Source organism: Leptinotarsa decemlineata, unplaced genomic scaffold (assembly GCF_025532065.1).
Source record: "Leptinotarsa decemlineata unplaced genomic scaffold, Ldec_3_MD MMD2_P_RNA_scaffold_1, whole genome shotgun sequence".
NCBI lineage: Eukaryota > Metazoa > Arthropoda > Insecta > Coleoptera > Chrysomelidae > Leptinotarsa > Leptinotarsa decemlineata.
Window position 1 is genome coordinate 5,554,153 of NW_027412523.1, and position 17,800 is coordinate 5,571,952.

Genomic DNA, 17,800 nt, shown 5'->3' on the forward strand with positions numbered 1-17,800 from the left:
CCACCATAGCAATAAAAAACGAATTCTCTGTATGTACAAACGTCAGTAGCTAATATTGATGTTGGTTTAAAGTAAGGTGTTGGTGTTAAAAACTGCCACAGCGCGTTTTGATTGATTTTGAAGTGTTATTGAAGTTATTTTGGTAGTCCGCTGTTTTTCTGAATATCAGTAAATATGGTAAATTATACGAATGCGGAAATGGCGCAAATGCATTACGTATATGGCCATGGTCGATGGTAATGCAACAGAAGCCAGGCGCATTTATCAGGAAAGATATCCTAATCGTGCCTTACCAGATAGCCGAACATTTTCAAATATTCATCGTCGACTTGGGGAAACTGGTAGTTTCAAGAAAGGGACTCCGGAAGGTAGACCTCGTGTAGTAAGAACTCCTGAAGTTGAGGAAGCGGTGCTGCAAGAAATTGAGGAACATCCTGAGACGAGTGCGACTTACGCATATTTTTTATCTTTATTCATTAGGGAGCTCTTAAGTTATTACTTTTTATGTTTACCCTTTTATAAACTTGACTTTTATAAACTTGGCTTTTACTCTTTTTATATATCCTCCATTTTAACCGTCTAGATAATATATTTATCTCTACAAGTAAACACTATGAATCAAAAATTCTAAATACTGCACTTTCTGATCATGAAGGACAAATCTTAATATTATCCACATTGAGCGAAACGAGACCCAAAGCAACACAATGCAAAAGAATATTCTCTGAAGCAAAGATATGGAGCAATTCAGACTTGAAATAGACTCTCTTGATTGGAAAGAATTATCTACTACTGATGATCCAAATATAGCTTATGATATATTCATTAATAAAATAATGAATCTGATAAATATTTTATTTAAGCCAAAAAAAATTAATACTAAAAATGAAGACACAAAAAACTGGATGACTAAGGGCATTAGAATATCATGTAAAAATAAAAAGAAACTCTATCAAAAGAAATTAAAACAACTTATATCAAATGAACAATACCGACAATACTGCAAAATACTAAAAAATGTTATCAAGAAGTCGAAGGTGATATCTGACAATCAATATATTTCAAATTCCTCAAATAAAGGAAAGGCAACATGGTCACTAGTTAAAAAATACACTGGGAAAACAAAAAATGAAAGCGACACCATTTTAAGAAACCTAGATACAGAAAACGGAAATAAAAAACTGGTTCTAGATAAAGTAAATAGTTTTTACATAAATCAATGCTCGGAACCTGCGAATCCAAAATCAAATAACCCTGCTAGTCTCCTTTCCAAACCAGCAAACAATAAAATAAATAATCCTGCTAGCTTACCATCAGCGAACCAAACTCTATTTCTTACACCAACAACTGAAAGTGAACTTTATAGCTCTAAAAAACATCAGATCTGTCGGCTATGATGAAATTCCTGTAAAACTACTGAAATTCACTGCGCAAGAACTTTCAAAACCCTCAACATTGATTGTCAACATGATGCTTAGCAATGGCATATTTCCCAATAAATTGAAAATTGCTCACATAAAAGCAATTTTCAAAAAAGGTGATAGAAATCAAATTGAAAATCATAGACCAATAGCTCTACTATCGACCATTAGTAAAATATTCGAAAAAGCCGTATATAATCGCCTTATAGCCTATCTAGAAAAGTTTGAGTTATTGAGTAACACCCAAAATGGCTTCCGAAGAGGTAAATCTACTACTTGAGCGATTTATCAAGCCTTGTGCACAGTGCTAAATAGTCAAAATGTAAGAAAACGCACTTCAATGATTTGTCTAGATCTGTCAAAAGCTTTTGACAGTGTTGACCATAATATACTAATAGGCAAGCCTAATGCCTATGGAATCGGGGGAATCTCAGCCGATTTAATAAAATCATACTTGCAAAATAGAACACAAAGAGTTGTTGAAAAATGCCACCTCACTAACGAAAACATACACTCAACAATCTTGAGAGGAGTTCCGCAAGGATCAATCCTAGGGCCGTTGCTATATATTCTGTATACCAATGAGCTAGCAAATGCTATTGATTTCAACACTGTGCAGTTTGCAGATGACACAAGTGTAGTAATCAAGGAACATATTATTGAAGAATTAGACAAAAGCGTGTTTGAAGCACTGAATACATTGGATGATTGGTTCACACATAATCACTTAAAGTTGAATATAAACAAAACACAAGTAATAAAGTTTTCCCAACAATCAACTGCTTGTGAATACTCAGCCTCAGATGGTAGACCAACGATATCAGCTTGCAGAAGTACAAAGTTCTTGGAAATTGAGCTTGATCTTAGATTGGACTGGAAATCTCACCTAACCTCAATAATACAAAATATTGCTATGCTCTAAAAGTGCTAACAAGATAAATAGATATAAACGCTGCTATGTGTGTCTACTACGCAGAAGTTCAATCATGGATCAAGTACGGTTTAATATTCTGGGATGCTTCGACAGATGTCCCCAAGATATTTAAGATGCAAAAGCGATGCCTTAGAATTATATTTAACCATAAACAAACTGATAGTTGTAAACCCTTATTTATTAAAAATAAAATACTAACCTTATACAGCCAGTACATTCTTGATACTATACTATTTGTTAAGGAAAACACCAAACTTTTTGAGAACTCTAAAAAGACACACATATACTCTACAAGAAATAAGTCAGACTTGACCTGTAATACTTCAAACTTCTCATTTATTCAAAAAAAAACGTAACGCATACTCTAATAACAATTTACAACAAACTCCCTCTTACAGTGAGGGAATTCGATAAAACAACATTAAAAATAAAATTAAAAGCATTTTTACTTGACGAGTATTTAAATGATACTATTATTATTTGATCTATTTGACTGCTTTTACTACAATCATGGACTCGTAAGAGCCTATATCTACATGTATTAATATTTTTATATGTATGCATATATTTTTGTGCAGTTTATGTACTGTACATCTTTCCTTCCTCTTTTAACCTAATATTATTGTGATATATGTTTATAACCCTGTTTTAGGTTTCCAATTCGTTAACCCACCCTCAACAATTATAAAATCCTGACCACCTCACCAGTTTATATTCTCAAATGTGTTGTTTGCCACGGAGAAGCTATCACTTTGTTGTGTCAACGTCCACGATACAGTTACCTCTTGAGAAAATCGCAGCATGTCAATCTATAGAAACCATCCACATTGAGCAAGTTTCGTCTAGTTTATATATGTGGACTGTTCAAAAAATGAGGTGAATGTTTAAATTTCAATGGCTACGTACATTTGATTAGCAAGTTTTCACAGTTTCAGCTGTTTAGCATTTTTAGTTTGTTAGTGATTTTCTGTCATTTTCTGCTATAGATAAACTGGATCAAATAATTTGCATCTAATTTTGTGTGAAAAATTCAATTGAGTGTTCAAAAAACACTTGAGATGCTGACAGTGGCATACGGTGATTGTACTTTGAGTCAGAAACATCTTTACAAGTGGTACGAACTTTTCATAGAAGGTAGATTGTTCTTTTTTTTCCTTTGGCTGTCAACCGTTGGATTCTATCAGATTGTTCCTTTTATCTTTGGTGCACAATGGTGAATTTATTTGATTACATCGAGCCGATGAATCTGTCAGCTGTCATGAGTTCTTTAGTTGTGGGTGCTAATTGAGGTTATACAAATGAAAACAAAGTTTGAATTCGTAACTTTCAGAAGTATTTCGGCAGCGTTTGTTATTTATTTCTTTAGTGGTGTGATATGGCTTAAAATATTGGGAACTTGTTTGTATTCAAGGAAAGTAAATACGCAAGAAAATGGTCTGCTTTGACAATAATAGCATCCTGTTACTTGTCAACTCCAGTCACTTTTCCTTTTTACACCAAAAATCATATTCAAAGGATTCATCTTGAACTAGTTAGCTTTCATGATTATTCCCTGAAATTATGTTGCAGATCAGTGCCGAGATGAAAATTTAAAGTATAGGAACGGGTCTGGATAATGGTTATCATGTCTGAGAAAGAAAATAATGAAATATAGTGGCACTGGTGGATTCTGAGAAGAAAAATTGAAAGAAGAATCGAGACTTTAATGTACATACAGAATATAACACATACAAATATAAAACAATATAAAAATCTAACAGTAAATATATGTCCGATGCATTCAACTGAAATATACTACTGACATCATCACCTAGTCAACAAATAATTTCCCATGGAAACAATTGATTTCACATATACATTAGAAAAAAATAAGTTGTGATAATACTAGATGGCAAACATAAAAATTCACACGTAAATAAATAATAGAGAATTTGATTCGTCCTTTTGAATTTTCGAAAAGGATTACGATAATTGATGCTTTGTGAGTTTGTTGGAATGAAAAGACAAGGCAAATAGACGTCACATTTTAAAAGTTGCCCAAATTATTTAGGCTCTCAGTCTCGTACTAACATAATAGGCATTTCATTAGTCAAAAAAAAAACCCGAAAGATTTGTAGCAATTTCAGGCCCTTCACCAATATTTCTGGTAGAATTTTCACTTCAACAAACGTCTCAAGTTCACGGCATGGTTTACAAATACTTTCCTATATACAAGTCTTAGTGAATAAACGAAGTTTCAGAAAGGGGCAAGATTTTCACTGAAACATTGCACCAAAAATTGCACCTATAAAGTATTTGATCATATAAAATGATACATTAACTTATTGAAAATAGAGAAAGGGTCTCAAGTTAAGAGCCAAGCTTCCTGAATCGAAAACAAGTCTAAAAATTTGACTATATACCCAAATTAAAATTTAATTTAAAAGTTGGGTACACTCTAAAGCAGAAAAATTGTATCCGTTAGGAACTTCATGATCAATGGGTTGCTTGAAACTCAGAAGCAAGGCTTGACAAAATATAGGAAAAGAAGAGAGGACCTGTTATCACAGAAGTGGATCGGTTTGGTGTGGAGGAATAGCAAAAAACCTAAAGGCAGGTGTTGGAAAGAGAGAAGAGCCAATTTGATGAATTAGCAAAGTAGTTGTACCGCTTTGAGCAAATTTTCGAAAAAAGGCTTACGTATTTGCGATCACGAATCAAGTCAAGACTTGGCCTACTTTTGAGAATACGCGAGTCGAAAAACTGAGTGTTTCGGGAACTCATATCTCTTCACAATCACATGCTGCAGATTCTTCTTCCTTTGCCACTCGCCTTTTTTTTTTTAATTTTTTTACATTCAATTTAATCAAAATTGTATCTTGTGTTAATAATCTCACAATGAAGTGTCAATGAATTGACATAGACAAAAATAGAAAAGATGGGAAATGACGCCTTCTTTTTTGTCATTCAGAATATGTCTCCCAATGTATCTTTGTTTGTCTCGAATCTCGATAATCATTGATATTCTAGGATTTAGTTCTCTATCGATCCCATAGAAGGCGTCATCGTTTTTTCTTAATCAGCCTTGTTCTTCAGGGACAGATGAGTCCAGCAATGCATTCGTGGTTCAGCCTAGCACCACTGCTGCGACTTTCGGTGGGTCGTAACAGCGCTGTCTGGTGTTAAATCAAAAATGTTTTGTGTTTCAGCTCTGATATTCAGCTAGTTGCCTTGTAGTGGAGACAGAGGACGAATCTTATCGGCGGTTGATGTCGAAGCCCGGCTTCGCAAGTGACTGCCGTAGGAAGCATCGTGCATCTTTGATATTTGAAGATTTGAGTTCTCTATGGATCCTACAGATGGCGTCTTCGTAAGTGAAGATGTCATCTATTTTTTGTACTCAAGCTTGGCTTTTAAAGACAGTTGAGTCCAGTAATGCATCGTGGTTCAGCCTAGCATCACTGACGAGATCTACAGCAGGTCAAAAAACCATGTCTGGCATTTAGGTTCCGATTTTCAAAAATAGGTAAATCTAAATGAAAATTTTTCAAAAACTAGCTCAAGCAGGTAATACAAACATTTATGATTCGAAGAAACATCTACAACCTAGCAAGTATCTTTGTTAGTATGTTCGAGATGACAACAAAATATACTGAATTTAAGTAAAATTGCTTTCGAATTTTCAACAGTGCATTACTATGCACGAATTATAATAAAGTTTTCTGGATTCCAGAAAATCGATGAACAATTTGAACGATCCACTGATGATGTTAATTTCTCACCGCAGGATCTTTTTGCCTAGCTATGTGATCGTCATATCCATCCCCGTCATCTACAAACAGTGAATAGTTACTGTACAGAAGGCTCCCGAAAAACAAGTTGAATAAATTATTGCTAAACGTCTAACTATACAAAAAAACTCTCTACATACTCTTACCGTCTTCCTCGTTTTCTTCCAGCTGCACATCGTTTTGCAGATCCTTATAGTCCGGCTGGTCCTGGTCCCTTTCGTTGCCGAGGGTATCGATATGTTGCTTATCGAAATGCTGTTTTTCCGCGTGTTTCACGTGATCATCACGTGAGTCAAAAACTTCATGAGCCCCATTTTCATTTTCTTCTTCCCTCACTACAAAGATAATTTGATCATTAAACGAGCACAGTCTGTTAGAAATTGTTGAGATGTAGAGTACTACAAAAATTTCACAAATAAAGTATCTTAACGCTACAGTTGCAAATTTTATTGATGAATTCGTGGAGAAACCAACCAGCTTTTTCATCGGCATGCTCCTTGGCGCTTTCCCTTGCATTCTGATAGCGAGCATTAATAATTTCCGGTTGATCGTTATGCTCTTTCCTCTCTGGTACTGCCACGACTCCATCTGGCAATTTTTTTTTCTCCGGCACCATCAACACACCTTTTTTTGCCAGAGTCTCAGGAGTGACGGTGGGGCTCAGTATGGGTCTAGCACCTGTAAAAAAAAACATAGTAATGTTCAACCTAATATATCTTTCAAGGTGTCTCACCTGACAAACTGGCTTGCGAAGGTTTCAAGCCAGCTTTGGTTGAAGAACTAGAAGATGCCATTTTGTCTTTGTTATCCCCATCAGGCAAGGCGAGGACATTGTTCTCTTGCTTTTCTTCGCTCTGTAGGACATTCGCAGCGCTGTTGTCTGGCGGATTAAGTTGTGCCGCTTTGTCGGTGCTTTTTGGAGAAGATATACCAGAAAAAACTCTCGGTTCCGCGAGGGTGTCTTGATTTCTTGAACAACTCTCCTAGAAAACATGAATATCGTAAACTGGTAGTTTCGCAAAGGCTCCGTTCTTCCGAAAATCCAATTTTTTTCTTGGTAACCCACATATTTTGGTCCACTGATCACTAATCTGAAGTTGAAATTTCTCAGCTTTGTCTACTTATAAAGATACTATCTGAAGAGGTGAAAGAAATATTTCGATTCTGGGACTCTATAAGAACATATACTTTCACAGTCGGAGTCACCATTAGAAAGAACTTGTAGTACCAAAAGTTTTGTCTGCTTGTGCAGCAGACATCTTCAATGGTGTATAGGTTGAATGTGAGGTGATATCCCACTGAAGATGTCTGCTGCACAAGCAGACGAAACTTTTGGTACTACAAGTTCCTTTTCTCCATGTCCTTATAGCACTGATTTTGTTCTTTCCAATCTGGGACTCGCTTTTAAAAATGTTATGAAAATGATAAAGTGGTTTCTGCTTTCCATGATAGAAAACAAGCATATGTCAAAGTTATAAAAATTAGTTGGAATTCCAAATGAAACTTTGTTTCTTCGTAATAAAAACTAATCTGTATGAAAAACAAAGAACCAACAACAACTAACCTTCAATTGCTTAATTTCTCGTTTGAGCTCGTCATTTTCAAGTGTCAAATGGTTAATATTGCTCTCAAAGTCATTATTATCATTCTGGTTTCTTTGAGCCTCTTTCTCAAAATGTTCCTTTTCCGTCAGAAGTTCCATATATTCCGACTATAATAAAAAAAAATGAGAGAGGAGGATCAGCAATTTCCAAGTATTATTACCTTCAGACTTTCCTTGGAAGCTTTGACTTTTTTTAATTCTTCCTGAACTTCTTTCAGTTTGGCTTGTAGAGTATTTATTTCTTCTTGTTGCTGTTTCTGGGCTTTGCTAGTTTCTTCTTTGAAGTCATCGTATTCAGTCTACAACAGATTTTGTCAATTATATCTTACACTCTTTTTTATATCCACATTTTAAATATATTGATTCATCTGTAATTAATCTAAAAAAATATTTCAATAATGATATCAAACTACTTGAAGATACGTTACCTGCAGCAGATTGAAATGTTGCTGTAGCGACGAGAACTTCATTTTTGATTCACTTGAATACTTCTCATTTTTGTTCCTTTCTTCTTTCAACTGGTCTTCGAGATTCGATAAGGCCTGTTGATGATCGGCTTTCTCAGTCTTTAGGCTCTTCTCTAGACGCTGCTTGTATTCTGAAATGACTGAAATTCAAATCAGTGATCAATATCTTCAGTTAGTTTCAGCCATTACCAAGTAACTGTATTTGAAATAGATTTCGTTTTACCTTGAAGTTGGGTGGACAAATTCTCTTCCTGCTGATGGCATATATCATTGGACTTCTTTACATCGTCTAGCTGTGAAAGAGTATTATTGTAACAGGCTATTATGCCCACAATGATCAAAAGAGCACAGATGTAGAGGAATATTTTGGCTCTAGTGCCGCGTATAACTCTGGATGTAGTCATGACATTTATTTTATAATAATTACTACTAACTAATTAATAACTTTCACTTCTAAATCTGCAAACGTTTAAAAAAATGTTTTTCATGGTTTGTAACACAGATTACAACAACTACGTTATTGTGATCTGTGCTTTGTAATTTGTGATGTCAAATTTGACGGTTGAAAACTTGGCCAGTATTCTGTGACTTGACTTCTTTGAAATTTGACACAACATTTTTAGGAACTGAAAAAATCCACTCACAGAACAAATAGCGAAACGTAAATGTTTCACTCAATACAAAAAAATTAGCAGTGGAGATACTTCTATTTGATTATTTATCATTATCTTCCAACTCCCCTTTTTTTATTTGACGAATAAGAAACGTTCAAAAATATCAGTAGAGTGGAAAATCCTGGAAAGAAACTTATGACTACCAAGAATTTCACTGTTTCAGTTAACTTGTTTTATAAAGAACAAACGGGGTACAAGATCGAATTTGTTCACCAATATATCATAAAATATGAACCGTACACATGCAGTATAATAATGACTCTATTCAGAAATTTATCCGGAATGTGAAGCCACTGCACAAAATTTTCAATGCTATTCAATTTTTTCTTTCATAATAATGTTATATATTTACATACTGAACAAAATATTGAAATAATACAGTTTGCAATGTCATTATGCTTCATAACTTGCAAGAAGCATTTCCACTTCAATTTCGGAGTCATTATTTATTTGTTGTTTATTTTACAAATATTACTGGAGTATTTTCGCAACAACAAACCGTTATTTTAACACCTCGACACGTGTTTCGATCATCAAGTGATTATCTTCAAGAGGAAGATCTTCCTCTTGTCAAGGTGTTGTCACAAGGTTCTTTTATAGTTTGTACCCATGTTTTCAGTAATCTATATTTTAGATCAAACCCCGTTTTTGCCTAAAATAGGTGCTGGTGGTGAAAAACAAAAACTTTCAAGTCGAGAACTCTATCTAAACTGCAACCTTGACACAAAACGCATTCTTTTATTTGTTCAAAACAATCTCTAATTCACTACTCATTACGAAGAACTGAGATTTACATTTCCATTGAACAATAAAACCACCAATTTTATGATTACGGTTTCTTACGGCAATAATTATTTTCCTTGAGATTGATGTTCGTATTATGAAACCTAGATGTCGCTTTTCACTACTTTAAATTGATATATCAGTGATGAATCATCTGAATAGTTCACTTCTTGATTCACTACTCATTATGAAGAACTGAGATTTACATTTCCAATGAACAATAAAACCACCAATTTTATGATTACGGTTTCTTACGGCAATAATTATTTTCCTTGTGATTGACGTTCGTATTATGAAACCTAGATGTCGCTTTTCACTAATTTAAATTGATATATCAGTGATGAATCATCTTAATAGTTCACTTCTGGATTCATTACTCATTATGAAAAACTGAGATTTACATTTCCAATAAACAATAAAACCACCAATTTTATGATTAAGGTTTCTTACGACAATGATTATTTTCCTTGAGATTGACGTTCGTATTATGAAACCTAGATGTCGTTTTTCACTACTTGAATTGATATATCAGTAATGAATCATCTGAATAGTTCACTTCCGAATTCACTACTCATCATGAAGAACTGAGATTCACATTTCCAATAAACAATAAAACCACCAATTTCATGATTACGGTTTCTTACGGCAATAATTATTTTCCTTGAGATTGACGTTCGTATTATGAAACCTAGATGTCGTTTTTCACTATTCAAATTGATATATCAGTGATGAATCATCGGAATAGTTTCCTTCCGGATTCACTACTCATTATGAAGAACTGAGATTTACATTTCCAATAAACAATAAAACCACCAATTTTATGATTACGGTTTCTTACGGCAATAATTATTTTCCTTGACATTGATGTTCGTATTATGAAACCTAGATGTCGCTTTTCACTACTTTAAATTGATATATCAGTGATGAATCATCTGAATAGTTCACTTCTGGATTCACTACTCATTATGAAGAACTAAGATTTACATTTACAATAAACAATAAAACCACCAATTTTATGATTACGGTTTCTTACGGCAATAATTATTTTCCTTGAGATTGATGTTCGTATTATGAAACCTAGATGTCGCTTTTCACTACTTTAAATTGATATATCAGTGATGAATCATCTGAATAGTTCACTTCTTGATTCACTACTCATTATGAAGAACTGAGATTTACATTTCCAATGAACAATAAAACCACCAATTTTATAATTACGGTTTCTTACGGCAATAATTATTTTCCTTGTGATTGACGTTCGTATTATGAAACCTAAATGTCGCTTTTCACTAATTTAAATTGATATATCAGTAATGAATCATCTGAATAGTTTACTTCCGGATTCACTACTCATCATGAAGAACTGAGATTTACATTTCCATTAAACAATAAAACCCCCAATTTTATGATTAAGGTTTCTTACGGCAATGATTATTTTCCTTGAGATTGATGTTCGTATTATGAAACCTAGATGTCGCTTTCCACTACTTTAAATTGAAATATCAGTGATGAATCATATGAATAGTTCACTTCTGGATTCACTACTCATCATGAAGAACTGAGATTTACATTTCCAATAAACAATAAAACCACCAATTTTATGATTACGGTTTCTTACGGCAATAATTATTTTCCTTGTAATTGACGTTCGTATTATGAAACCTAGATGTCGTTTTTCACTACTTGAATTGATATATCAGTAATGAATCATCTGAATAGTTAATATAAAAATTTTATTTTTAGTGGTGACAGGTGAATCAGAATACTGAAAATGTTTTCCAGCACAGTAAACTACGCAAAATTAAAAACGAATTTACGCCTAGCTATGTCCAGGCTCAAACTTCTCCAAAAGAAAAAATTAGAACTCATTGAAAAGTCCAGAAAAGAAATCGCAGATTACATTTTAGCAGGGAAATATGAAAGGGCTAAAGTTAGAGTGGAATATATTGTCAGGTAAGCAATACAATTCCTAGAATATTTAGATCTTATTCATTATCGAATTTTCAGGGAGGATTACCTAGTAGAAGCATTAGAAATCGTTGAAATGTACTGTGACTTGTTACTGGCTCGATTTGGTCTCATCTCTAACATGAAAGAACTAGATGGAGGCATTTCAGAAGCTGTTTCTAGTTTAATTTGGATAGCACCTCGTCTGTCTGATGTACAGGTTGGTAGTTTTCTTTCAAGGTCGATACTTGAAATCAGCATTCCAACAATTTTGGATTATAGTGGGTGGACTGCTCAGGCTAGTTTTAAAAAAAAAATCAATTAGACTTGCATATTTTCGTCAACTGATCAAGAATCTAACTTCAAAACTCTTTGGTCGCCTCAAAAGTTGAAAAATCGAAGATTTCAGGAACAGTTTCTGTTTTTTAAAAAAATTGTAAAATGACACTTTTTTGCACATTGTTAAATTTTTCCCCTTGATAAAAAACTTCTATTAAATTAACACACCCTTTTTGGGATTCCTGTTGTAAACAATTTTTTATCTTCATTTTAGTTTTTATTATAATTATTTTTGGGTAATATTAGACACCTCTCTGTTGACATTATTTCCAACAAGAATACTATCATCAACCGTGAAATGAATGTAATTGATTTATTTCATGAAAAAATTTTAAATCTGAACTTCCAAAGTTCTATAAAAATGGACTAAGTGTAGAAAAGTTATAGCAATTAGTAATCGAAAAACTTCAGAGACAACTGGAGAAAAACATAAAGCCACAAAAAGGAAGTGGAGCAAAAAACCAATTATTTTAAACTGACCAACAATAAAAAAGGTGACCAGTGAACTACAGCAAAGTGACAAACCAATTCTACAGGGTGAAACAAATAATAATAACATTGCCCAGGGGATTGTACAATCCCTATACAGGGTGAACCTGAAGCTGGTGGCCAGAAATGTTTTGTAAATGGGGATTTTGTTTGAATGTTTTGAGAATATTCTACTATTTACTATTTGTTTCAATGGTTTTATAATGGTCAACTTCCAAGAGTGTCTATGGAGTAAAAAAATGTTTCAAAAATGCTAAATCAAAATGTTATTACAGCCTCATGCAACAATGAATTTAGTTTACATTTACTAACAGTAGCCAACTGACAAACTTATTGATGTGGTATATAACCTTACAATGTAGGGATGTCACTAGAATCAAATTATTTGTAGGAAAAATGTCAAAGAAGGCGAAATAAGTTGTGATGGTGATGTGGTGAATAAATAATTGTGATTCTTTAGTTCGTATTGTGCAAAAATAAAGCCGGAAAGTTATCGTTCGTATTCCTAATCTACACGTCAAAATTCATGAGTATACACTTTTCTTAATGTAGCCTGTTTATCGACTTTTTAGGGGTCGTATCTCCCAAAGTAGATCGTTGCACTAAGTTTTGACTTCAGATTCTTTATCAGCAGACACAAATACATTGATCTAGTGGTAAAAAGTCTATTACATATGTATTAGATGTCTTACACATCTCTTTATTGTTGAGATGTTCTTATTGGTTACAATGTTGGATTTTTTAATGTATATTGGGTCTTTAGGAACTAAAAGTCATTTCTGACTTGTTGGAATCGAAGTATGGTCCCAGCTTTGCCGAGGCTTGCAGAGTAGAATCGATTCAATCCATAAGCACCAAACTGAAGCACAGAATGTCGATACAAAGCCCTCCCAAGTTATTGGTGGAGAAGTACATGATAGAAATCGCCAGGAGTTACAATCTCGACTACGAACCTGACCCGCATGTCATGTCAATGGAAAAAGGTGAGAAATATTGAAAAGCATATAGCCAGTGATATTGTTGATTCCTGTGCTTTTTATAGGAAACGATGCTTTGTTGATTGATTTGTCCAGTAACTCCAATAATTTAGGGGGTGGCGGTATGCCTCAGCCCCCGGGCTTCTTAGGATACCCACAGCCTCCACCATTGCCCCATTTGATGGACCCGAGGATGCCGCCTACTCTAGGTCCTTTTACGTATCCAGTGAGTTTCATTTCATTTTTATTTTGGTAAAACTATAATTTCACTATGATTACAACTATTATATACTCACTAACAAGGTTTTATACAGAACAGGTCGTAGGTCCACTATTACGAACTTGATTATAAAAAATTGTAAAAAAAATTATTGATCAAACAGGCATTATGTATCTATTTATAAAAGTTGATCACATAATGAATTGAAAAATTATGGAGCAAGTTTGCAATCAATCTCCTGAAGAGGAGTTGCTAAAGTATAAATACAATTCTTCAAGAAAATTGATGGAACAGTATCTGGACCGAAGGAAAGCTTGGCTGGTATAAAGTTGACTCTTTCAATTACCTCTACAACGCTGATCTCAACATTGCCGAAATTGATACATTTATCAAAGGCATAATTGGGCATATGTACATTATCGTGAGAAGTGAACGCAGAGGAAAAATGATTTGCAAAAAGATTTACAACTCCGTCTAGGGAGTTTTCATATTGGTTCTGTAAGTGCATTTTGCCTGGAAGATCATAATTTTTCCGCTTATCATTGACAAATCTCCAGAATGTTTTTGGATTCGACTTTATATTGTTTTCGATATTAGTGATTAGCAATTTCCACTGACTTGTTCACATTGATTGCGAACTTCTGAAAAAACTCTATAATCATCATAATCACCAGATTGCTTAAACAGTTTGTGAAGTTTTGTTTTCTCTTCTACAAGATGTTTTGACCGCTTTTATTTGTAACTAACGTTATCGCAGTTTCGTCCTATACGGACATTTTCAAACTTATACTATATAATCACTACTGTGTGATACCCTTCAAACTTTTCAGCCCATCTAGTATCCGCTGATTTGAATAATTGTCATTATTTCCCTTTTAAACCAGTGCATCTTGCTGAAACCTAATATTAATTGAAAATTTATTTGGGTTTGATAATTTTTCAAACCGCAAAAGGGCCCACTAGATCGCCAGATATGAAGCCTCTAGATGTTTTAGGAGAAAACTCCGTTATTGTCATGATGAACATTTTGAATACTTATCGTAATGAACTGGAGTGAGTTTTGAATAATTTGTTTCTTGAAATTAGAATAGTTATAATATGTTTGCAATGATGCAACACTTTTGCATTTCTTATCAAAGAGTACCGAAAATGATACCTTTTTACATAAATTTTGTCGGGTCTTGATATACCTCCGCACTTTAAATAATAAATAAATGAATAATTTTATGTCTGTCACATTTTTTCAACAGCCACCAAAAGAAAAGGAACTGAATGTTGGTCCCACTGCTCCACCTTCGGCATTTTCTTACAACATTCCACCAGACACTGGCAAGGAATTCAACACAGATAATGCTGTAAGTGTTGAATCGTTCAATTGATTTCAAGTTGTTGAAATGTTTTATTTTATGGGTATGGGAGTTTTACATATATTTCTCTCAAAAAGTCTCTATTGAAACTTTTCAAAATTTTGAGTTTTGTGACTTGTGAGTTGGCTTTTTATTTGAGTTTGATTTTTATTTTTCTAGGATAGTAATTTGCCAACCTATCACAACTTATACCCTGCTGCTAATTATCAGGTAATTATTTCAGTTCTGATTTTCGTTGAAAGTCCAACCATTCAACGTTATCACATAACTAGTTTAGTGATCTAATAATTTTTCTGAAGAAAGATTGGTTGGGTAACAGAATCTTTTTTTTTTTTGAACAATTGTTTTCTTGCCAACGTTTCGAACTTAATTTAATTCTTCTTCAGGGCTCGAAAAGTAGTTTCTTCGTGTTAATATGACTATTTTAAAAACTATTAAACATTAGATACATTTAAAAAAATGAAAAAATATTGCAACAACCAAATTTTGGAGACAACACCAGCACAAAACGACATGAAACAAACAAATGGCTATATCTCATTCAACTTTGTTTTTCTCTCTATTATGAAAGGAAGAAACATATAAACTCTATCAAAATTTCATTAATTATTTGAAGCTAGCAAATTCCAATTGCGAAGACTGGATGTTTTCTCATAGATTTAGTTCGGGGAAGAAAAAGAATAAATTTAATTTTGTAGATAAAATAATATTTATTTTAATCAATTTTCCAAGACTATGAATAATGATCAAGATATTATTTTAGGAAGATCCTTCGGGAACAACTTTTGACAATAACTTGGAGGTAGGAAATTGTGTCAAATGCTAATTGTTCATGCTTTGATTTCAAAGAAACTAACATATTTCTCTAGGATATTTTTTCGTACATTCAACTTAGAATGTCTAATGGAACTGAATAATATGAAAGTCTTTCCAAAACTTCAATATCAACCAACAACAGTTTCTTGTTCATTCATAATAATGTCATAAATCATTTTGTAGAAAACATGAGATGTTGAGGTTGTAGTTCTAGATTATTTGAAAGGAAATTCCAGTTCATCAAGTTGATGTGTATACGAGATAGGTTTGAAACGTCTAATTCTAAACGTAATCTGAATATAGAGGTATGAATTTGAATTGGCGCTCCGGGGCGACTTCATTATTTCCAGTGGCGCATTTGCTTTTTCAACTGCAGGAAAACCCGGAAAAACCTGTAGCACCACATCATCTGAAGATTTCGATCTAACAATGTCCTCTCTCTTATAAAACAAAATGTAGGGTGTCTCTAGAGGCTCCAATAAATTCAATGCATCGCCAGAACACTTCGTGACATGACTATCATCAAACTTAAACCAGTCCGTTTCTTCTTTGACCGAGGCGTAATAATGACCAAATTCAACGCCAGAACCACAGTGAACAATGACTGCATGAATATTATAATAGTGGTCTGCTAGGTTGAAATGTTCATCTATTTCGAACCTTACAAAGAGTTTCTTGCTTCCGTTAGAGGTTGAGTCTTGTTTGAAAATCATCAGTGTTATTATTAGATTGATTGTTGCCTCAGCTATACTTGTTTCCTTATAACAGTCAGTTAGTTTGGCGCATGTTTGACAATACAGTCGATCATCACCTGTTAAAAATTCCATTTTCAGATGATTTAACAATAAGCTTTGCACGGACTGGTAATTAATCTTATTACTCATTTTTTGAACAGAAATGATTTCATGTCTTTTATTATTCATCGCTATTGACTGTCACACATTTTCAGTACAATAGCCCCAGCCTTATCGGTTATTTTGGAGGTAATTGAAGTTTTGGGAGCTTTTTACAGAATATCCTAGCAGGAAATATCACATATTTAGAAATTAAAAGTTAGTGTACCTTGGGGAAGATACTGGGCTAGTCAAAATGACCTTTCTTCATTCTCAATCACACAATAAACAAAGTTTGACATGCCCCGTACTTCACATCACCACATTATTTCCATGTAGGAGTTCATCATTCATTGCACAAGCTTTTGGGTATTAACTCCTTGCTAGACGTTTCCGATTCAATCCCCCATTCATTCTTCCAGAATAACGATGACAAACCCAAGCCGGCTCCCAGGCTGAAGATGAGCGACCAAACATACGACCTATCCGAATTGCCATCCGTACCGGATTTTCCTCCAAGGCCAAATCGTGAAGACTCGCCCCCAAAAGATGATGACATCGACTTCGATGATCTGACCAAGAGGTTCAACGAATTGAAGAAAAAGCACTAGTTAAAAAGTATTCACTGTTGTATTCTTTAGTATATGTTTATAATGTGCTCCTAACCGAATGTGATACGCTTGTAGAACTTTTTGAATGTCACGTTTCTCTATGCAATTGAGGGCTTTTTCACTAGATAGATGAGGTTTTTGTTTTCAGCAGGTAATGAATAGGTTTTCAAAGAGTTCATCTTAAAGCCGAACAATCTAGAAAGGCAGAAGTAAGCATATTAAATTCATTGATCAAAGAAACCTGGTTATTGATTTTTGGGGCGGAATCTTTCATATTTTCTATATATTTCAATTGATTATATTTAGTTTTGTACTGTTTTATTTGCTAGTAATCTGTAGACAATTATTGAAAAAATATATTTTTACCATAATCGTTATATATTACACATATTATAATAAACACAATTTTCAATATTTGTTTGATTTTCTTCAAGCTTCTATTCAATCTACTTTGTTTACAGTGCGTAGTTGAATAGTCCTACCACTTCTTGACTTTTGAACAGAACAAGATATCAAGATTGGACAAGATTCGGGATCTACACAGTTTAT

At 33.8% G+C, this 17,800-nt stretch overlaps 2 protein-coding genes across 6 annotated transcripts in view; one reads left to right on the forward strand and one right to left on the reverse strand.

Moving 5' to 3' along the window:
* LOC111503957 (uncharacterized) overlaps window positions 1–8,728 on the reverse strand; it is a 130,560-nt gene extending 121,832 nt beyond the window's left edge. Inside the window, exons 1-8 of one of the 3 annotated variants that reach the window (XM_023158405.2) lie at window positions 8,419–8,728; window positions 8,157–8,335; window positions 7,890–8,027; window positions 7,690–7,836; window positions 6,859–7,108; window positions 6,600–6,803; window positions 6,266–6,460; window positions 4,038–6,166 (exon numbers count right to left, since the gene is read on the reverse strand). In XM_023158405.2, the coding sequence (XP_023014173.1) occupies window positions 6,105–6,166; window positions 6,266–6,460; window positions 6,600–6,803; window positions 6,859–7,108; window positions 7,690–7,836; window positions 7,890–8,027; window positions 8,157–8,335; window positions 8,419–8,599 (1,356 nt within the window). In that variant the 5' untranslated portion in view covers window positions 8,600–8,728 and the 3' untranslated portion in view covers window positions 4,038–6,104. Of the gene's footprint in view, window positions 1–4,037; window positions 6,167–6,265; window positions 6,461–6,599; window positions 6,804–6,858; window positions 7,109–7,689; window positions 7,837–7,889; window positions 8,028–8,156; window positions 8,336–8,418 lie in introns of those variants that run through there. The other 2 variants (XM_023158406.2, XM_074183407.1) reach the window with 2 other exon arrangements.
* A 2,613-nt stretch (window positions 8,729–11,341) lies between these two features.
* Ist1 (increased sodium tolerance 1-like protein) lies at window positions 11,342–17,665 on the forward strand. 3 transcript variants are annotated; one of them, XM_023158402.2, is made up of 8 exons: window positions 11,342–11,605; window positions 11,660–11,819; window positions 13,191–13,410; window positions 13,470–13,630; window positions 14,875–14,979; window positions 15,151–15,201; window positions 15,755–15,793; window positions 17,063–17,665. In XM_023158402.2, exons 1-8 carry the CDS (start codon window positions 11,424–11,426, stop codon window positions 17,249–17,251), a joined length of 1,107 nt encoding a protein of 368 aa, XP_023014170.2. In that variant the 5' UTR covers window positions 11,342–11,423; the 3' UTR covers window positions 17,252–17,665. The 3 variants fall into 3 exon arrangements, with proteins under 3 accessions (XP_023014170.2, XP_023014172.2, XP_023014171.2); XM_023158403.2 differs by lacking the exon at window positions 15,755–15,793 and having other exon boundaries at window positions 11,343–11,605; XM_023158404.2 differs by lacking the exons at window positions 15,151–15,201; window positions 15,755–15,793.
* Window positions 17,666–17,800: the final 135 nt, after the last annotated feature.